Genomic DNA, 23,092 nt, shown 5'->3' with positions numbered 1-23,092 from the left:
CACAGAACACCCGTCAAACTATAATGGATTATTGATGTGATCAAAATTTATCTTGATATCTCTTCATACTGTAAAGAAACATTGACAGCCAGCACTGGGACATAACAGACACCTTGGCATGCAAGCTAAAGTAAACAAAAGCAGTGTGGAGAAATAGCATGGTGAAGGTGAATGCAATGCAAATGAAGCAGTCAGTACTTTAGAGTTATACAGAGAAGGACTGGAATGCAAACAACTTAACATTCAGCCAAGAAGTCTGCATCGTTTGTAGCAGAGTAAATGCCAAAGTGCCTAGCTGTCCTTTAGTATATATATATAAAATTAAATATTTAAAATGATTAATAATATTAACATTTGGGTCACAGTGAGAGCTGCTCAGGGAGCTGTGTGATTGCATATACTTGTACAGTATGCACGTGCTACAGCTTTGCAGTTACAGTTGATTTTAAAACTATGCAAAGCTGCTCTTAATGTTTAAATGCAAGTGAACATGTGTGAACATGACCACAGAGGCAAGAGGCATCAAAGGTAGAAGAACAGTGAGACAAGAAGGTGTAAATGATGGCCCGGGAGGAGGGCTTTCTCCCTGAAGCAGACTGATTGAGAAACAAATTGCAGCAAATAAAGCACGTAATTAGATTTCAGAGCCCAGTGTGCTGCCATGCAATGCGCTCCATTGTTCTGTGCCGGGCTGCTTACATTAGAACTGTGAGTTTGGATCCCGTCCAGCAAAGAAAGACAGAGTAAAAAGGGGAAAGAAAGAAAAGGAGCCCCCTCCTACTTTTTCTCATTGTATTGTCATTGAGCAAAGGATGGTTTGCTTTCAGCCACCAACAGGCAGAGAAGAGAGGCTATTACAATTCTTGACCCGATTCGAGATTTTATTTTGGGTGGCGTGCAATCAATTCCGATGAGCTGGGGCATCGCCCATTACTGTAACTGCTCCGTTTTAAATCAGCATGGAGTCCTGTAGGGTTTCTCTGAAAGCTTAGCCGGGGGAAATAAATATGGCAAGAATTTAATGGCATAAAGCAGCAAATAAATTTCAGATAAAAGTTTAACGATGATTTGATAACGTGTGCTTCTGTTTTGGCTCTATTTTTTCTTAACTCAGTGTCTTTTTACTTGTATTTATTCTCTCTCTATCTATCCCACGTCGACACGGCCGTAAAGCACGCTGGGCTCGACTCGTACTCAACAGGGTGTGTAAAGCAAGACTCATGTTCAAAAAATCCGAGGAGGGGTTCGCCACAGATCCTGATCACTTCCAGCTTCAGACACGTCACACACACATACAGTATGTAGGGCTGAACCTTGTTATGCTTATAAGTATCATCATGGCCACTCCAATTCTCCTTCTCCTCATCATCATTAGTTACTTTCACATCCTGTGTATTCTGACGGGCCAGGGCGGCCATCGCAGGTCATCTGCAGTTAATCTCCTCCACATTTCGTTGCTGTTCAGACATCTCTGTCGTGACCCGTGGGAGTGGCGACTCACGCCATCCATGACCTACCAGCACAATGTGTGTTTTGTCTGCGCTACACCATCGGAGGTATTCTCCATGCATTCCAACCCTCCGTGTGGTCAGAAAGGGGGGAGAGCCCTACTGCAGGAGACAAATTAATATCCACTCCATGTTCCCTCATAACCTCCATTCACACCCTCCGCCTCCCGGCAAGCTCCACTCCCCGCCTTCAAGCAAGGCGCAAAGAGACACCTGCCTCATAGCTGTCAGCCCAACACCTCATACTCAACACCTCATCCGATTTTTTTCATATTTATTTCTAAATTAACTTTCCGTGTTTCTTAACTCATGCTCAAATCTTTGTCTTCAGAATCTCAATTTTTCACACACTCCATTTACATTTAATTTTTTCTCGTTTTCTTCATTTTCCAAACTTTTTGCAGGTAATCTACCATTTCTCACTTTTGTTCCTCTTCTTCTATCCCTTGTATACATTTTCTTATATGCTTTTAATAAAAAAGTAATAAATGGTAGATAAATTTAATTTAATTGTGTAAATTTAATTTAATGTGGGTAAAGTGCAAACGGCCTCGCTCTCGTGTCTTTTTTGATCTGATCGCCATCTCCCCCGAGTACATTGGGTACAACAAAAGGCATAACGCATTTCAAAAAAAGCTTTAAAAAAGTTGGAATACTCTTTCTCCTGCTGCTAACTAATAATAATGATGCGGATAATAATCATAATCACTTTTTTTTAGTATGCAGTACTGTGCAGAAAAAACGAAACTGTTGAATACTGCATACAAGCCACATCTGTTTGCAATCATGAAGTGATATCATAGCTGCAGGAATACCAGGTTGAGCAGAGGTGGGTTTGCTGTGTGACCCCATGAAGAGGCTCGGAGGATAATATATGCATCCTCTGGGCCTCAAGACCGGGCGGGCTAGAAGACCAATCGCTATTCATGCTTCTGACATGACCAACAGAGGATGTCCGTCACCTTACAGTCTGCTTGATTTTAGCCTCAAGGAAGAACAGATTGCCTGGTGGGTCATAATTCACACTTTAACACTATCTCCATCAAAAGGGATGATTTAATTAATACAGTTAGTGGAAACGATAAATATGCACAAATTATGTGAAAGTCTATTTTCTTTCAGAATCAGAATCGTGTTTATATGTTTATATGTGCAGACACATACAAGGAATTTGTATGTGTCTTTCCTGTGTTGTCACATTGAATTAGCATTTTTTAAGTTAACAAAATAAATATATAAAAGTAAAAATCCCTCAGAATATGTCCTACACCCTAAAGTAGACAGATTCCTGACAAGGGGCGCCCAGAGAAACTCCAGATATTGTAGCTCTGCACCACCCACAGTGTTATGTGAAGACAAAGCGTGAAACAGAGGGAGACGAAGGAGGTGGAGGAGAGTGAAAAGAGACTTAAAGAGAAAAGAAAAGAGGTGGAGGAGGGTTGGACAACAGCGATAGCTGGACTGTGCTGTCAGTCAAAGCTGTTCAGGGAAGATTTGAAACCTCAGAGCACCAAACAGCCCTTATGCACACACACACTCGCTTACAGACATGTATATATGTTGGGCCTCTTCCATTTTGATTTGAGAGGGAGAAAAAAAACATGGCACGAGCCAGATCAGCTTTTTCCACTGTGTGTGAAAGAAAAAGTGGTACTGATTCGAACACTGTTCATACAGTCACAGCACGTCTCTTTAGGAAGTAGAAAATGTGGGTTTTTCCACTTTTCTGTTTTCTGGCAGCATTTATGCCATTTCCTGGGTAACTAATTGAGCCTGCCACAACCCTCAGTAGTGACATATCACCAGAAATCTAACCAGTTGATAAGCTGACAGTTGATTCTAGAATCTCTAAATTTGAGCACTAATATTCATTCTTATTTCAGTTACATAGTTATATTTCCCATTATTCTATCTACTCTAATAACTGTTATATACAGATATCAACACTTATATGCAGATTATAAACAAAACTGCATTTAAAGTAGTAGCAGTATCTGATATTCCATGCCTTATCCTCATCTTATGTTCCTCAATTAAAGACTGGACAGCAAACCAAATGTTACAGAACTGTTTGAAACAGAAGAATACCAATACATCCTTTGCTAAGTTACAAAATCCAGATCCCTCCATCACTCCTCCTCTTACTACACTGCATCAGAGAGGAAAGTGCGAGCTGGGAGAGATGAAATATCAAATCAAACAAACTACTGGAGCCCAATGCTGCACACTCAACCAACACCCCACTGTGCCGCAGTTAGACTGATTAATTGTGAAAGTGTGAGAGATTAAAGGAGGCACATCCCAGGGCTGCGGCTAATGGATTTAATATTCATGAACCCCCCAGTAATAAGGAGGGGAAAGGCAAGTGGGATCCAATTTATCCTGCACACTGTTTTTACACTTGTGGAAAAAATATGAGAGGACGAGGAACTAAACTGGTTAAAAAGCTCATACTGAATACATTTATCCTCCCACGGCATTTTCCTCGTTTCCTCTCGAGGACAAATGTGCTTTTATACTGATTTATAGCAACATATAGATAAATATGTAAAAGAGATTAAATGTTTTACTCTCAGCTGTGCTTACCTGATGGCTCCTCCGTGCTGCTGGATGGGGTTGTAGGAGGTGTGACTGGAATCTCTATTCCCAGAGAAAACATGACAGAGACACAAAGAAAGATCAGTTTCATTATTATGTGTATCTGCAGTGCATGTTCTAATGTTGCTGTGTGGACGTGTGGAGGTTGTTACAGGATGTAAATAGGCACATTTATTAAAGAAGCATGAAAATGTGTCACTGTTAGAGCCAGAAACTTAAACCTCTGTGATATATTCTGGCAAGGTTTCAGTGTTAATATTATAGAAGAAAATTTAGTAAATAAATTCCTGACGGGGCGTCTGGAAGATATCCTAATGGCAATGAACTGTGTCTTGGTGACGCAGGAGTTGAGTCTGAACTTGCTGCATGTTTTTCCTCATCTGAAGTGCAACTTAGAGACCTATTTATTGTGTATCCTTTCTTGCAAGTTTGGATTCTGGCTTTCTTAAAAGCTTAAAATGTTATTTCATCTACCTGCTGGCTCCTTCAACATAAACAAGTCTGCCCATCTCACGCTTTGCTTCTTCCAAAACGCAAAAAGCATTACTAGGTGCTAAAATTGCATTACTAGCAGGGGGAATAATATATTTAAAGCCACGAAGTTGGTAGACTTTCCAGAATCGACTAATCTTGGTGGCTAATATGTATCTACATTTAAATGTATTAATATTAAATGTCTGTTTCAACGGTTTCCCGTGATTATTTTCATATTGGCTCGAAATAAAATATCTCCCTCTACTGTAACTGCAACTTACTGCAACTTCTGCATGTATGTACATTTCACATTTTGGAGAAGCAAAGTGTGAAATGGACACGGATGCAGAAGTTGCAGTAAGTTGTGGTAGGCCGGCGTGTCTGTTACACGCTTTGTTGTAATATGTCGGTATAATGCTTTTTTTATTTTATTGTTGCATTGTGAAGAGAAAGGGCTCAATCAAAAAGACTTCTAGATTATTCACGTAGACTATGAGGAAAGAAGGAAAAGTGACATGCAAGGAAAGACCCTGATACACTGAGGGAAGTGGTGTGGTGGTTTCAGCAGTGCAGTGAAGAGTGTTTAAGGAGACAAAGAAACAATCAAGTCTTTAGGTCAATTAAAATGAGATTTTCTCAACTTACACAGACAAAAACCTGCTTTCTAAAAGTATGTCTCATCTGCATGCTTGTCCTGGAGGTCCATTTGCTGATGCTGATCTGCTCACATGAGTGCACATCTGCATTATGTGATATTTAAACGATAGGTCTAATTCTAATATTTTACTTGTGTAAATTTAAACTGACAACAGTGGGAAGTAATATAAACTCAAACTCATAAACACATGTACTGAACATTAAACTGGATGAGCAGTCAAATGTTTTGCTTTAAAGGAGAGAGACAATTCATTGAGAGAGTCCGTTAAGTTTTCTTATGCTGGATACTGCAGCCCCTCTCTCTCTTATCCTGTCTTGAGGTACAGACCTTCTCTCATGCGATTTCATATATTTTGATCTTTTTGTCTTCATTACAATGGCTTGTAAATAATAAATTAAAAGGTAGTACACTTTAGTCATCCCATGAGACATTGTGGTAGCTTAGAGAAGCTGACACAGCTCTTTATTCAGATTAATGGAGCCAACAAGTGTGTGCAGCCATAACCTTGGGGTTCACTTTTAATGGTGTGTTTTTTTAAACTAGGAAAATTCTGGACCTAAAAAAAGATTAGAAGTTGAGAGAGATGCACTCTTCTGAAGAAAAGTGTAAAACAGTGTATGATGGGTTTGTATCACATGTTTGTGTGTGCTATTTGAATATGTACATATGCCTGTCATCACACCTGACCTTTTGCCAGGCCATGTTGTGCTACAGTGAGGCAGATGTGGTAAAGACTGGTTCAACGTACTTATGCAGGGGGCAATGGGCGAGCGGCTCTGCTGGTAGCCTTTAGCACAGCGGTTGCACGTGATACCAGTCACGCCGTCTTTACAGGGACATTGTCCTGTGGTTTGGTTACAGGTTTTGCCAGCAGCACCCACGGGATGGCAATCACATGCTGTGAGGAAACAGAGGAAGAAAGAGAGGCACAGTGAGTGGTCACACACACACACACACACACACATGTGGGGAGACACAAACATATACTATATCTATAGAGAGTGCAGGTGGGTACACAGCAGCAGTGTGTCAACAACAATAGAGTGGTGAGAGACAGGTGGAGGCGTGCACAGAGAGACAGAACTTACACACGTCCAACGTGGACCCGACCGAGTTGAATCGTGAGTGAAGGAGCAACACATCCTCCAAGTCTACAGACACTTCCTGACATTTTGGCACTCTGTGTGTTGTAGCCATCATTTAAATGCCGCCCTAACACAGATCACAGATATGTCTGTTTATATATGTACCTCTGCAAGTGAGTGAGGCTGAATTTCTATTTGAGCTGGAGACGTGAAGTGAAGAGGAAAGTTTGTGCATGTTTACCAAATGATAAAATAATGGAGGATAATCCTAATTGCCTGTTTCTGATTATTCTCAGGCTTTGAAGGTGAGCCTAAAACGTCTGTCATACTTCCTCCCACACTGGGGGGTCTATCGAACACATATGCTTCAGGAATGTAATCATTTTCCAAAGCCCCCCCCCCCCCCCCCCTTCTAATCCAAACCCTTAATTTATTTCACAGCCAAACCGGTCGTGTTTGGTGTTGAGTAATAGTTGTCTTAGAGGGGTTGTTTTGTGTTTTCATCTGCTTTTGGTCTAAATAGTAGTGATTCTGACATGGAGGGGGAGTTAAGAGAATTAATAGGTCTTTTATACTGCAATTCTTGACAAGCTAATCCAGACCAGACCTAATCTATCACCATTTTCACATTTTTACTTGAAACGCCTGCAAAGCCAAAAACACAGTTTGTCAACAAACTCACAGCGCCATATTCTTCACTGTGGAAAGATTCGATTTTCTGCTTATTTCCTGGAAACCTCGCTGCGCTATCTCTCCGAGTCGGGCCAACTCCGCTCACTCATCTCCCTTCCCTTAAGATTTTTTTTCCCGACTGTGTCAAATGTCACCGTTAAAATCTTCACAGGTGCAGGTTAAATAATGTGTGTCGGGTTTTTTTTAACCACACAGATTGGTCAGTTCCACTAATGTTTTTTTTTCTTTTGGGTGGTTATATGAAAAGATTGAATGGTGTGGTGTCAGTTACAATGCATTGAGATCTTGTGATTTCTTTATCTTTACTTTGATCATGAGCAGGGATGTGGTTTTTATTTAGAGATGGGTTGTATACCTGACGAGCTCTCGGGGAGATCTACGTTACAGTTGTTCTTGGGGAAAACACTGCTCTAAAGCATTAATGTAACTGTAAAAGTTTTCTTTATAACTGACTTCTCACTCTTGGAAATAACACAATTGTTGATTTGTGAGATATTCCAAAAAATCAGCCACACGACTACGGGACAACTCTGTTCTCCAGCTGAAGTAAGTGTTTTTGTGATAAGGTCTATGTGTCAGTGGGGTGCCTCTTCTCTTCTCTGTATCACACTCTGTTTTATCTCTGTTGCTTGTTTCCTGTGTTCCAGCTTCTGTGCTGCTCTTATCTGTTTTTGGTGTGTGTGCATGCATGTGTGTTTGTGTGTTGTGTGAGAGCCAGAGAGCTAGAAAGCGTACTTGGACTGTTGAGCCTTCTTATCAGACTCAGAAAGCCCCCCTCATTGTGTGTGTACCTATTAGTACCTTTATCAGACCAATCTGTCACTGCTTTCATTGCTTAGCTGTTCCCTCAGAGGAACAATACACACACACATAGACCCAAACACATGGTTTCAGGAAGCCCAATAAAGACTGTGCAGGCTGCCCCGGCACGTCTTCATGCCTGTAAATTTACGAGAACGTCAGAGGAGTCCGATGCAGAGGAGGCAAAGCGAGTTTCTGCTTGGAGCTTCAGAGAGCTCAGGTTATGCTTTTAAGAGCGTGTGCCCATAATTTCAGCTCAGAGCCTCAAGCCTGCTAGTAAATCAAGGTGCACGGCACATGGTGTACAGGTGGCAAACACTCAGCCTCCTCCTCCTTCTCCTCCACATCTGGTCTTCTTCATCAGCTCGAGAGCCGACTGACTCGCTATCCTGTCCAGTGACAAATTGTCCGACTCAGTGACACACCTGTCGACTAGAAGACTGACTAACTCCAGAGGTGCAAGTGAGAGTTTCTGGTTTAAGTGTGTGTCCACTTAAACGGTTAAGTGGCCTTGTGCTGTGTTTCAGGGATACTCCAGATGGCTTGGGGAGATATGGGGACCAGAGGGCAAGAGGCCCTTCTTTCTCAACACTTCCAAGAAAGAAAAAAACTGAGAGACATCTAAAATAAGACCTGGATTATGTTTATAAGAGAACCTGCGACCATTTTCTAATAACAGAAAACCTGTAACCTGGGGGGTTAGCTATGCATTACTGCCATGTGTCTAGATGAAAAAGGAATTCCTGACACTAAAGGGAGCCTTTGCCGCTGGGAGTTGCGTTTTAAAGAATGAAAAACGTCCGCAGTTAATGAAGAGGGAAGAAGACTTTTTCAAAGGCAAGCGGTCGGGCCCAAGTCTGAGATTGCACAATGCAAGAATTTTGAGTTCTGCCTATCGTTTACCATAAAGCTGGTGTTTGAAGTCTGAACTCCACTCCCTCATTGGGTTTGTGCACACTGTGCCAGTAAGAATAATTTGTTGGCCCTGGATTAAAGCCAAGCTTCCTGAGTCTGTGTTCTATTATAATTAGGTTTCTGCTCCACAAGTATTTTTGAAGAGCAAAAGAAAGATGTGTGTTATTCAGTTGTTTTACTATAAACAGCCTTCTAAATGGCATGCGTACCTAATAGAGGGTGCATTCTTGCTTCTTGTATTTTTTAATGTTTTATTGAGGAGAATAATAGGGCTGCAATGGCCCGAGGAGTCATGTTTTGGCCACCGCGAGAGCCGAAAATGTTCTTCAAGAGCTTATTTTGTGAATGATGTTTAATGCACAACACATTAAAGACATGTGTGTTCTGCTAATTGATATCAGCACACCCCTGTAAAGAATAAAAAATAAATTTTTAAAAGTTAAAAGCGAAGTAATGAAAAGCAATATTTTTCAAAACCCTCGTAGAAAACATTTTTATGTGTGGTCAATGAGAAAAAATTCAACTGTATCAATCGAAGACATATGCGAAGGAAGGAGGGTCGAAGGGTGCTATTCTGATTGAAACAGACTATCCCTCCGTCAAAGCCTAATTGTCCCCTGTACGCAGAATATGTTCCTCATCATCCAACTGACCAATGTAATTACATGATGGTTGATGTTCACATTTAAAGGCTCTGAAGGTTTGAACTTAATCCATCCATCGCAGAACCAGTGCCAAGCTCGAGATTAATTTGGTACATGTTTTGATGTTCTATGAGGAGAACTAATCAAGAGCAGGTCTTTTTTTATTTGCTGTGGACTTCTCTTGTATTTCTTTAGATATTGTAGTATTTAGCCCACAGAGCAAAGCTTGTGAACTAGATTGGACAGTTCACTCACTCTGCACTGCTTGACAAACACAAGACATGCCTTACTCTCCAAACACTGTATTGCTAAACACACCCTCAAGCTGGTGTATGTTAAATGCCAAATTTCCATGGTAGCAAGGCATTGCTGCTAGCTATTTTGACCCCTCCACCCTTCACAACTCACCTATAGGCTACACATTAGTCCCCAGGTTCTCTATATGACATATTTTGAGGGTAGTGAAGCACTCGGAGCCTGGAAACAAAATGTAACCATATTCTGCTACTGTATAACATAATTTTAAAAGACAGGACTAACTTTTGAAATAAGTATAGAAGTCATAAATAAAAAAAATGGATCAGCTACTTAAACTTTAAACAGACATATTGCCATAGAGTTTTATGTATTATCTTTATTAAAGCATCAAAGACCACACAGACTGCTGCTTCTTGTCGTCTTTTCAAATCTGATCATTATCCCTTTAAGCTAAACTGAAATACACTCAGTATGTGTTATTTAGAGGCATCAAAGGGTTAAAGATACAAACAAGAGCTGACTGAAAATCCTTCTGAGTTTACACTCTTTCTCAATGAGGGGTAAAGTAATAAATTTCAGCCTGTGTATGTGGCCACCAGGCAGGGCTAACTTTGTAATAGATGTGCCTCTGCCCTTTTTTTCACTCCAGATGACCTCCTATGGAAACGGGCTGCTTTCTGAGAGGATTGTATTACACATATAAAAGCAAACTGGAGTTCTCCTCGACATGCCCGTGCTCCTGCAGCACTCATTCTTTTCCAAAGGCCACACGGCAAAGGGCTCTCTCTCTTTGAGTTCAATAAATAACCAGACCGCTTAATTGCTGTCACTTCGGTGCAGAGCCTACGCTGCTTGAGGAGCAGACAGAAATTAGTTCTGCGGTTTGAGTTCCATTGAATTATCTTGAGTTATGATGTGGTAAACCTGAGAGAATTTGGCAGGGCAGAACTTTGAAAGCATACGAAGGTGTCTGAGAGAGGGGGGGAAAGCGGAGTGCGGTAACTTTGCAAAGTTCATTAGCAAAGAGAGAGCGACAGACAAAGAGGGCATGTAACACAGTGACACATATCTTTAAAGTCTTCATGAGTAAGTTTCCAAATATAGTTTGGAAAAAAAATGTTTTAATTGGCAAAAGAACGAGTTCATGCTTCGTATCGTTTGTCAGCTTGGGGTAATTACCACAGATCCCCTTATTATAAGTCTAATTTGATGTAACCAAATACCTCTGTAGAACTTGGACAGTGTTTGCTTGTAATTACACTATGCTGGGAGAGGTGGGAGGTGCATAAACCCTGGCAAATTTCATGGATCAAATTGAACAAAACCGTTTGGGTAAGTTGACAATTTTATAAACAATGATGAAATCTGTTTACACGTCACTTCGGTGAGAGGCAGCGGTGCACGTGAAGGAGCCGAGAAGAAATCAATCCCTAGTGTGGGCGAGATGATTTAGTATTCACTAGTTTCAGAACACTGATGTAATGAGTATATGACATGACTCCACTCCTGCTATGAGCCTCTGGGACTGTCATTATCCTGTAACAATAACATTATTATAGATCATATGATTTAATTGTTCAGCGGTTTCGCAGACTTCATTTATCACAGTGTTGGGTTTTGCATGAAATAAGTGCGTGCATGACAACACTAATGCTGATTTGACTGGTAATTAATATAAATAATAATAATTCCATGATCGGTTAATCTTTTAATGACTTTTTTTCAATTAATCATTCATAATTAAGATATAAATAAAACTGAATGGAATTAAGGTGCTTTTTGAAACGCCAATAAAGTGAAAAATGTTCTTTCCATCATTCTTAGTTTGGAGGGAGGTTGCAGACTGCTTGTTTTGTTTCAAAATACAAAGATATTCAATTACAAATCCAAGTCCAAAAATGTTGGGATGCTGTGTAAAATGTAAATTAAAAAAAAAACAAAAAAACAACAACAACAACAACAGAATGTTTTGACCTAAAATTGAGACATTTTACTTTTTCATGAAAAATATCGACTCATTTTGAATTTAATGGTAACAATACATCTCGAAAAGTTGGGACTGGGAATAAAAGTAAAATGTTGTTGTTGTTTTTTTTAGGAAGAAACAGATGGAAGGACATTTCTAATTAGGTTAACTGGTTGGTAACATGACTGGGTATAAAAGAGGATCTTAAATAGACAAAGTTTGCCAGGGTTAAAGACTTTAACAAGTCACTGCATTCTAATATTATATTTTACAAAGTATTCAAACTCTTTTGGAATTGAGGTCATGCAATAAAATCAAACTGACAAAAGCAGGAAATTCTTTTGACAAACTGAGAACAGCGTCTCACATTTCATCTTCTGTTATTAGAACTGATTTAGTCAGTTCATTCATTTATTTAATATAGAATTTAAATATAAAAGGGTTTCTAATGTACAGTTAAACAGGAAGAGAAGGTGCACAGAGTCTATAGAAGCAGAAGACACAGGTGAAGATGGGGGGAGCAGAGTTTCTCTGAATCCGAATCACTAGTTATCAGGAAAGCTTTACTCGGCTACAGAATGCAGAGCCAGCCCCACATACCCAGATGCACATGCTATACATCACTTTACTCCAGATGTCAGAGGTCCACACTACGTGCATTTTTCACAGCTTTTGACTCGCTGTTTTGACTTAACTTCATGACTCATTTATCCAAAGTTTCGCAACATCAAATTAGTCATCATTGTATGAGAACACATTTCCACATCAGTGAAAACAGATTATTTTTTTCTCTTTCAGCTAAAGCGCTTGCTATTGATGGTAAAAAAAATAAAATAAAATAACCCAACCTTTTATTGTGACATTAACTGGGGATTTGTTTTTTTAATACTCATATTGCTTTAACTTTACCAGGATGGTAACTACAACATCATTTTCGTTTTATCCTTTTTTTTCCAGCCAAACACATATAATTTCTCATATAAGCGGCACCTGAGCACACGGAGAAATCACCAGTGCAAGAAATTAAAAAGTAATAAAAGTTATCTGTAATCATATGAAACATTGATATAGTTTATGGTTTTAGCAAATATGGTAAAATAGGAAAGATCGCACTACTATCTGTAGCTAATGCTGCCTCTACTATAAATTATAAGAGTGGGTTTACATTTTATATTTGCACAGCAGGACCACGAGGAAACTAGTTTTCCAGTGTGAGGAACTAGCACCAATGAATGTGAGTTATGAGATGCTGAAAGAATCAAGTCTTAGACACACGAGAAGAGATGTAAAAACAACAAAAAAAGAGGTGAAATCTCCCGAATAAGCCAGCCTGGTAGACACAGCAGTAGATTGGGGTTAAACGACACAAAACGTCCTGTCGTGATGAATGCGTGTTTGCATTCCTGGCCGACTGGAGAATGGGCCCGAAGCCATGGAAGGTGTTAAAATCACTTGAGGAATATTGGTCACGAGTGACTCGAGGCGGGGAATTACTTCCAACATTTCTAGAGCTCTTTGTTATTAATTTGTCTTTGCGCGGGGAAGAAAATGTGCTCGATGCGGTTGCTGAATGACAGGAATTTAATGTGACTGAGTGAAACATCTGTGACGTTCTTTTGCATTAGGTCAGTAAATGTTTTCGTTGCAGCAGCATGAAGCATGTCAACACGGAAAAGTGCACGTTCTCCAAGGTTTTATGGTCAATACAGAGAAACGAGCAGACGCTGAGGACAAATATCTTTCATCAGTGGTGTCGTTTGCGTTCGTAATGTGTGCAGCTGACTACAACACAACTTAACACGCCATTGTTTCATCTAAACATGTTTTTTAAAGATGTTTGATGCTTTATAGACATGCTCCCTCTTAAACTAACAAATGGGTGGTTACTTTTTTTAAATTCCTGTTGAATGATATAAGAAAACTCTGGCTCAAACTGTCTGCAGTCTTCGCTCGCTTTTAGAGCGCTCTGAAACCCTCCAACAGGTATGCTTGCATCAGTGTAGATGCTTTATCCATACAGAGTAAATCTGAGGTGTCTCTGGGCCTGTTTGCACAGGGATTCAGTTCCTGTTATCTTTCCCTGCAGCTATAGCAGAAGTGAGAAAACATACTCTCTCTCTTTTCAGTCACCGTCACTTCTTTCTCCGCCTCCACCACCTCTCTGTCTTTGACCCTTATTAGCTACGGTGAGGGCCAATGGCATGCGATTCATCCAGCAGTGAGTAGTGAGCACACCTGCGTAGGGGTGTGTCCCCTTCCTCTCGTCCTCTTCTTCTAACCCATCAGTCCTCCCTCCCTCCCATCTTTCATTCTCCTGCCATCCTTCTGGTCTTGACTTTTTTGCTTTGTTTCCTGCTCTCTTTTCAATTCGTTTTGCAGCCCTTGAACCAGCCTCCCTGGGTTCTCATTAGTCTTTGACTCGCACCGAGGATCACTTCACACCTCAGCTCTGTTTGTTTTTCTTGTCCTGTCATCCCCTCACCCCAGCGCCAACTAAGCCAAATAACTCAGCGTCGACGAGGGAACACCCAGCCCGACCCGCCCATACCACCACCACCGTCGCGACCTCCACAATCCCAAAAGACCCCCAACTCATCTTCGCTGACAGAGGAAGATGAGGGTGAGACAGGCTTAGGAATGTGAAGACCACAAATCCTCTTGTTCCTGCCTTTATATAAAATCCACTCTTGAAAAAAGCAGCGCACATCATAATGTTAACATTGGCTTGTATGTTCAGTATACGCCGTATGAAAGCCGAGGGACTCTTGAGTGAAATGGATCAATCCGAGCCCCGGTCACTTACAAAAGAGAAGACAAACAGAGCCCTGTACCTTTGCAGGCTTTTCTGTGTGAGATGGGCTTCGACAGGTCTCTGTAGTAGCCCTCCTTGCAATAGTGGCAGTGGCGACCTGCCGTGTTGTGGCGACAGTTGAGGCAGACTCCTCCGCTCTTCCTCCCCGACAGTTTGTAGAGCTCCATGTTGAAACGACACCTTCGGGCGTGAAGGTTGCAGTTGCAGGCTGTGGGGGAAACACAACAGAATGCAAACAGTTTAAATTAATGCAATTAGATGTTTTACTGAACACATCAATACATCATATCTAATGCACAGTTTCCATTTTCATTATTATTAATGTGTCAGTATATTTTGTGTATTAAGAATGTTTTTTTAATCTATTTGTCAGGATCAGGGTTAGTCTACCTCACTTGATCAAATATTCTGCACAGCTTTTTTCCTTTGCTAAAGGTCCTCTCCAGAGTCCATACTGTACTAGTTAGAAAGTGAAAGGCTTGTATTACCATTTCTCTATTACATGCAAATCCCCTGCAAGTATGTGCAAGACCCCTCTCTGCCTCTTGTTTACTGATGAGTACAGTTGCCAGTGCTGAGTTTAATTAGCCGGCTAATGTTTATTCATGACTTTCTGGCAGCAGAGTGAGGCAGACATGCCCAACTTCATTAGGGCCGGCCGTCAGAGACACCAGTCCTCCTCCACCACAGACACATTCATGCATTATTAACTGCAGCACTTCTGATACAGTTTGTGGCACGACTGTGTGCGGTTCTACACGGTACAGTGTGTGTGTACCTAAAGGGGGTTATCTGGATCCAACTATGTCCCACAGTTGATTCATCCATCTGCGTGTTTCGGCACTGACAGCTCGCTCTATCATCTACCTGTCATAACGGAGGAAGGCTGAGGGCTTACTTCCCTCGGCTTCCCTCAACCAGATTTCTCACTGGTATGCTCAGTGCGTGTACATCTCTGAATTTATTTTTTTTTTCTGAACATATCTGGGACCTCTGAGACTTCTTCTCTCCACTCCAAGGACCTAATTACAATATCTAAAACACACACATACATATCTTAGTGTCTTATCAGTAGTGACTATTGGTGGCTTTGCTTCCAGGATGGCAGCGGTTTAATTAGTCATGCTTTTTTTTGCTTGTTGACCATCCCTGCTTTATCATTTTTGTCATAAGACTTACTCAGATTGATCCCATTTTAAAAGTAATCTAAAAAAAAAAAAAGAAGAAGAATTATCACAATACTAGAAGATGGTAATATTTCCAAGACATTCAATAGCAATTAAAGATATTTTCTTAACTCTGTTTCAGTAGTCTTTGCTCCAGAGTTCTCCAGTCTTACTTATCTTATTGAGAACTATATTTGTGTCCCAGACATAATGTTTTATTATTGTCTTGAGCTTGATTTACACCTGTTCATGTCTTGATTCTCGTCCACAGCTAGAACCAACCCAGTACTGGGTGTCTATGCTGAAATGTTGTGATGAAAACGTGTTGAGAGATAAAAATGCATAAAGCATCCATTCAAAGACCTTTTATGACAAAATGTTTTGTTAGCTACAACATATAAATACACAATGGATTAGATTATAGGCTTTTTTTGAAATCTCTCAAATGATCTCTGTGTTGAAATCCTTGAGCCAATCAATCCAGACTCTGAATGCCAGGGGGTAGGCTCAGTCTTTTTAGTGTCTCCAGCGTCAAGCCATAGTTGGTGAAAGCTATCTCTGAGCATGCCTGAAGGTAAAAGAGATCACCACAGAGAGGGGGGAACCTAGTGGAGGAGCAGTGTGCAGCCTCTGACCTGCAGACATGCTTTTGTTACACTACAAAAATAGTTTCACACCCTTTCTGAACACAGCCCCCCCAGAGAATTTTCAATTTTGTACCAGAGAGCATACTTCATAAGAGATTATCTCAGATGAATGCCCATCTAAACCTTCATACTCTCTGGGACTGATGTAAGCATGTTCACATCGCTTCTTCAATGACCCTCAACTTAGAAAAAGTGGTTGATCTGCACTTACTGTTTTCAAAATTATATCAACAAGGCTTTGTTCAAATTAAAGCATAGACAAGCTAAAAATTGCTGCCTGGCATGAGTTTATCAGGAGTCCTGCAAAGTTATGTCTGTTATTTAGCCATCAGAGTTTTTATACACACAGGAAAAAAGCCAATTTTATGCCTCTAGTAGTGATTTGGACAATATCTAACACAAATAAAAAATTGTATTGTTTTGTTCTTTTTAATAAGCAGTGTTAGTAAATACTACTTTTACCTTATAGAACAAATTTGGTCTGTTTTCAATCAAGCTAATTGCTTCAGTCTGGATAGCAAGTCTGTAGTCGCCTGTAACCGCCCCCAGGTGAGCAGTAAAAAGAAGTGTGAAGTGATACCTTTTAAACAAGTGTAACAGATTTAGCTGGATGAAGCTAAGCTTACCTACAGCCTTTCAACACCTCCCGTAGAGTGAGCCATGACTATTTGAAATGACAAAATGCTGCATTTAATTGTTGCATCTCTTACAAACTTTTAACCTTCAACTGTAGAATTTAGCAGAAAATTGATTTGTTTATTCGATGCTGCTGTTTCCTGCACTTCCACTGTCTGTGTGTGTTTTGGAAAGTTGGCTAATTAGTTTCTCTGAGTGGTTCCCAGCCTCCATCAACTGACCTCAGTCTCATAGAAGTACTTAGACAGCCTTCCTGCTGCTAATTAGAGGGAAATTTCAAGCAACAGAGCTGGAGGTTGAGGTTAAGCTCATCATACTCACGATAAGCCTGGTAATTGAGCAATGTTGGTCACAGCAATGATTTGTTGTAAAGAGACACTCAAGCAAGTGATTTCTGCCACTTTTACTCCAAATTGACTAAAGCTGCCGGCTGCTCATTACCACAACTGTAAAGACACATTAGGAAGAATAAGCGACTAAGAAAACTGTGAAAAGGAAACACTGATTATACTTTTTTGAACAATATTTATATAGATTTCTAATGTCCCATCCACACATCACATATATATAGATATCTATATATGGCCATCATTCCCACTGGTCTAAAATTATTCCAGCCTACTCGCTCCTTCTCTCACCCAATTCTTACCCTAAACAAATTCAGCAAAGCAAAACCCAACACCACCGCATGCAAGCAGGGGAGCAGCTGGAGGTCTGCTATTCTTTGCCCCACTCTCAAACAAACACCAAGGGGAGTCCACACATGAACAGTTTACTTTTAATCCTATGGATGACCCAAAAGTAATCAGATTAACTTCTAACCCACCCCTAAGACAGAACGGAAAAATACTGACCTTTATACTCTCTCTTTGACTTTGGTGTGAAAACGTTTAAGGAAAGAAAGCCTAAAGTTCACAAAAACTTATCACTGAAAATATTAAGGACCTCAAATAACGTGCTACAAGCCCTGCACCGTAGTGTGCATTAATCTCTATGATGGCAGCATGTAATGCACAATTTTCTCTCGCAAACTTAAAACATACACATATATAGAACCATGCTATTTCTGGATCCACAGTGTTTGCCTGCTCCTTCACCCTTATAACACACAAGCTACAAAAGCTTGGCAGGGTCACTGCTTGTCACGTATGTCACCGAAATCAAATACAGCCACATGGTGTCCTAGTTTAATATAATCAATGCTATTCTACCTGGATATCCGTATTTAGCCGTAATATGTTTTTGATGGACTAAAGGATAATAAGATGTAAAATAAGTTAGTATATAGTATGTTAGTATGTATAAGTACTGCTTTTTTTCTTTTTGAGAAATACAATATGTCTTAATGTGGAGGTCAGGTTATTATGGCAGAAAGCATTTACCCTTAAATTTGCTTAGAGATGCATTAATGAATACGGGATTTACTGGGGCAGCGGGCAGAGCTATATCAGATATGGTTCCGTGTATTAAATAATATGTTGCTTAATTTGTAACATAACTGCAAAACCATCAAAGATGTAGTAGAGTTAAAAGAATAATACAACTCTAAACTGCAGCAGAGTAGAGATAATAATTGAATGGGAAATATTCGTCGTTTACATGTAAATATTACATGTAAATATTACATGTATATTTGAGTAAATGTAGTTTAAGTAAGTGGAGGTGAATGAGCTCAGGCATGCGTATGGCTGTACTGACTGTTAACAGACAGCAGCCGCAAAAATGTTACTGTAAGCTGAAGGATGACACTTGGCATCCTTGTGCTTATAGAAATATGTCAAAAGAAAAACAATGCTGCTATTATGCTGCGGCGTCTGGGATTTCAGCACGGACGTCACAATTGTTTTGCAGCTGAATTGAATCCTGGTTTGTATTGCTGCAACAAAGTGTGATTTAAAGGCATTAGGTTAGTGACAGGTAACTCTAGCACCACCCGTGTTTGTGTGGAGACAAATGAAAATTTCCTGATGGTGGAATTTTCCTATGAAGAGTGAATCACCCATCGCTGATCCACCGACAGCCGCTGTTTCTCCCAAAACAATGAAAGAATTTCACTTTAAAAAAACCCCACTATAATAAGTGTTTAACAAAACAATGTGTGATGTGCAGTCACAGAAATATTTACATTTAATCTGCAGCCAACACGTATTACAAATACTGCTGGTTACATGTAAGCTTATAAAGATGTTTCCACACAATCACTTTAATTGTATCCTGTTTTCAGTATCTGGTTCAAGTGTTTATTTAGTTTTCTATGCATTACATCAGTTCTCACTTTTATCTTGTGCCTGTTGATCCAGGCACGGGCACGGTAAAGGCAAGAATTACTAAATAAAAACAGAATTAAATGAGAGCGTTTTAAGGCACCAAGATGACAGACATACTAAACTCAGCGTTTGAAGTTCTCTTTGGATACAGAAACAATCATGCCATAAAGAATATTTATTATTTTAGATGATGCCACAATAGGGTTAGGGTTTTTTTGAAAAAATAAACACATGTTTCTACACATATTGGTATTAACCTGTAAATTATGTTCTTGTACGCATGAGAAGTCTGTCGTTTTCTTTTGGTTTTCTTTCTGAAATTACCAGAAAATTCTATTCTTTCATCTATTCTGAAGAGAAGAGAAATCAACTATGTTTCATATTGAGGTTTTAAAACTGGGATAAAAAGTCCATTATGACAAATAGAAAATGATCCAAAACACTTCTCACTGCAACACGGAGTTGCAAATCTCTACAGGGTGAGGTGTTGGGAAAAAAATCAGAAAGAATCTCCTCTCTAAATGAGAGGAAGCACTAATAATGAAAAGGAAGGGTGCAATGTGTGAGGGAGTTGATGGTTTTGTGTGTGTGGACCTGTTTGATGTTCATGTATGGTGTGAAGCACCCTGGGAATGCCATGGAACTAGGGTGATGGAGCGTTCGTGCAGGCGAGTGGGAAGAAGTTATGGATGGGAGAGTGAGGCGCCCGCTGCAGAGATTATATCAGGCTAATTTAATTCCTTTATTGCAGCCAATTAGCCACAGCACTTTAGCCCCCTGTGAGCCCTCTGGCCCTCTTCACTGTGTCTCTAATAACCCCTAACTAAACTCTGGATCTCTGCCGTCCCCAAAGGAGGCCCAGTTTCAGTATTTTTAACAAGCACTTTGCTTCATACACTGCATGTACTAAGGGTGAAAGAATTTTTTTCAAAAAGGAAAAAATATATATAGATGAGAAGTGAAAGAAAGTGCCTGAGAAAAGAAAAAATAAGGCGGACAGAGGGATGGGAAGAGATCAGTGTGCTGCTGTTGCTGCTGCTACTTGCAGGCTTAACTTGAGGAGACTTGACTAATTGAGATCAGGTCATACAGAATATTCATCAGTCCTGCAGTTTTATCAAAGGCAGATTAAAAATGCAGCGTGGACTGATTTCCAGTGGACAGATTCCATTTGCTGTCAAGCAGCCGTAACCTTCTTGTCAGACCCCTTTTCAGTCAACCTGTTTATTTATCTGTCCTTTCTTTATTCCATCATTTAACATATATGGTTTTTAGTTTTAATGTTTTTTTAGTGTAAATTTTGCAACTCAGGGCGCGAGTACGGAGAGCATGATACCAGTTCTGTCGCTGTGTGATAAAATGTAGCTTAGCTGAAAGAGCTGTGAGAACTGGCACGTTTGAGTCCCTCATGATGCTATTAGCAGTGGAGTGAAGGTCAGGATTAAGCTATGGATTTACAGTAGATTGAGGTAAATACTACCAAAAAGAGTAAAACTATACAGTTCTCTATCCAGCTCTCCTCCCAGATCTAGGTGTAATTTTTGAAAAATACAATATCGCCTTCCACTGTTACCCCGATGACGTACAGATCTATTTTGAACTTACTGACGACCTTGCTGTGTCCCTGCACTACTTTCAAGAATGCACGCGGGAGGTCAAAGAATGGTTCCTGAGTAATTCTCTTGTTTTAAAGAGACTGAGATTGTGATGTTCAACAGTAAAATCCCTCGTGCCCAACTCTGTGCTGCCCTGGGTTCCTTTGCTAGCTTTTCTTGTGACTATGTCAGTAACTTGGGTGTACTGCTGGATAGCTCGCTCAAACTCGATAAGCAAGTGTCTGCTGTAGTGAGATCTAGCTTCCACCAACTGCGCCTTATCTCTAAGGCTAGGCATTATGTTCCGCATGAGGACCTGGAGAAGCTTATTCACGCTTTTGTGACCTCCAGGTTGGATTACTGTAACTCTTTGTACTACGGTCTTCCCTCTTCTCTTCTTCTTAGACTGCAAACAGTCCAAAATGCAGCAGCCCGCCTCTTGACTGGTACCAGGAAATTTTGCCCTATTACTCCTGTTCTAGCTAGCTTGCATTGGCTGCCCATAAAGTACCGTATTCAATTTAAAATATTACTCCTTACATTCAAAACTATTAATAAATTAGCACCAAGTTATCTTAGTGAACTTCTCAAACCACATACTCCTGCTAGAACACTTAGATCTGCCACTCAACTACTTCTGACCCAACCCAGATCCCGGCTGAAGTCCCGGGATGACCGTGCGTTTGCTCTGGCTGCCCCAGTACTGTGGAATACCCTTCCTCTCGACCTCCGTGCATCTGATTCCATTGCACTGTTCAAATCACGACTAAAAACCCACTTATTCAATCTTGCCTTTCCCTCTAGTTAATATTTCTTTTATGATTTTATATTATGCACTTTTATGCTCATTTAATTTCTTGTTTGCTCTGTACCTGTTGCTTTCCTATGTATCAGTGACAGCTACCTGCTTGCATACCTAGTACTTGCTTTGGTCCTATTTCTATTATCGTCCTTCTATTCTCTATGTTACTTGTTAAGCACCTTGGCATACCCTTGGTTTTTAAGTGTGCTTCATAAATAAAGTTTATTATTATTATTTATTATTTATATTATTAAAAGTCAGTTATAGAAATATAATATAAGAAGATAAAGTTTTTATTTTCTTGACTTTAATGGTAAACTTGGGCTTATTTTATTAAACAGACTTCTTTAATAGAAATGTAGTTACAAACCATCGTGTCTGATATTTTGTATGTTGTATACTTTAATAATTCCAGTAACTACGTTCTCTCCTGTTAAGTTCCCCTCTGCACTCTGTATCACAAATAAAGCTTATTACCTGTTGTATTTTTTTTTAAAGAAAAAGGAACAAAAATAAAACACAGACATGGCACTATCACTGATTTTTCTTTTTAAATTGTCTTAAAACTGTGGCTTTACTTTAAACTTACGTCAAAGTGGACGAATACTCAAGTCAGTTATGTTTGCACTGAAGAGAAAACAGTTACAGAACATATTTCTTTCTACTGATGTTTAAATACAAAATACAAATGAAACAAATGCAACTGAAAAAAAATCCCCACAATTTTAAATGCATTTCATTTCATTTGTGTACACGTGGCCTTACGCTCTATAGCAGCGTACAGCAGCGCTAGGCCAGCCCGCTGCATGCTGAGCTAAATGGCCCATATATTCACTCGCTGTCTGCATGGGGAGGCTAATAAGGCCTTTCCTTTTTCAAGAGTCTAACTAGCCACACAGAACCACAACAACAAAGAAAGGCCTAATGGCCTCCAATTTCCCGCATTAGTGCCCATTTAATGGCTGACCTGCCCTCTCGTTAGGCAGCGCAGCATGGGAGCACTTCTCAGCCTCGATGGGTGTGCACGCACTTTCACATCAACACACACACACGTACACACACACACACAGCTTTTCACCCTCCAAAGCCACACTGCCTCAGGCCCCTGCAACACTTCCACCCCACGCTGAGACTGCATAATAGACCAGTTTGTAAAAGGGCTACCCTGTGATCAGTGGTGCATCCATTTGCTGAGTAATCAAGGATCTTTTGTCTGAGCGGTGTGCGTGGAGCAGAAAGCGTGTGTGAGAAGGTATGCGTGCATGCGCAAGTGTAAGCGCGCACGCTTCCATGAGAGAGATTCTCTCTTCCAGTCTGTCTTTATTTTTGCGTCCATCGCCGGTAAAATGTGTGTCTCCAAGTGAGTGTTTGCGTAATTCCCAGATAAGGTGGCGTTGCCTGGAAAAGATCTCCTTCAGTTTGTGTCTATGGGAAAACAACAGCTGATATACAGTGCGGGAATAAAAGGACCCTGGGTTGAGCCACAGAGGGGCTGACGAGAGTGCGTTGTGTATATGTCAGCTATGCCATAAAAATGCCATGGGTGGAGGATGACATTGGCAGGTCC

At 40.3% G+C, this 23,092-nt stretch overlaps 1 protein-coding gene across 1 annotated transcript in view; it reads right to left on the bottom strand.

Annotated features, from left to right (window-relative positions):
* ntn1a (netrin 1a) overlaps positions 1–23,092 on the bottom strand; it is a gene marked incomplete at its 5' end in the record, with an annotated part of 55,142 nt that overhangs the window by 11,985 nt on the left and 20,065 nt on the right. The window contains 3 exons of the mRNA XM_080881135.1: positions 4,095–4,148; positions 5,987–6,136; positions 14,432–14,620. Coding sequence (XP_080737261.1) covers positions 4,095–4,148; positions 5,987–6,136; positions 14,432–14,620 — 393 coding nt within the window. The remainder of the gene's footprint in view (positions 1–4,094; positions 4,149–5,986; positions 6,137–14,431; positions 14,621–23,092) is intronic.

Source organism: Rhamphochromis sp. 'chilingali' (assembly GCF_963969265.1).
Source record: "Rhamphochromis sp. 'chilingali' genome assembly, chromosome: 4".
NCBI classification, from domain to species: Eukaryota; Metazoa; Chordata; class Actinopteri; order Cichliformes; family Cichlidae; genus Rhamphochromis; species Rhamphochromis sp. 'chilingali'.
The sequence above is the reverse complement of the archived record's forward strand: the minus strand, read 5'-3'. Positions and strand labels throughout refer to the sequence as shown.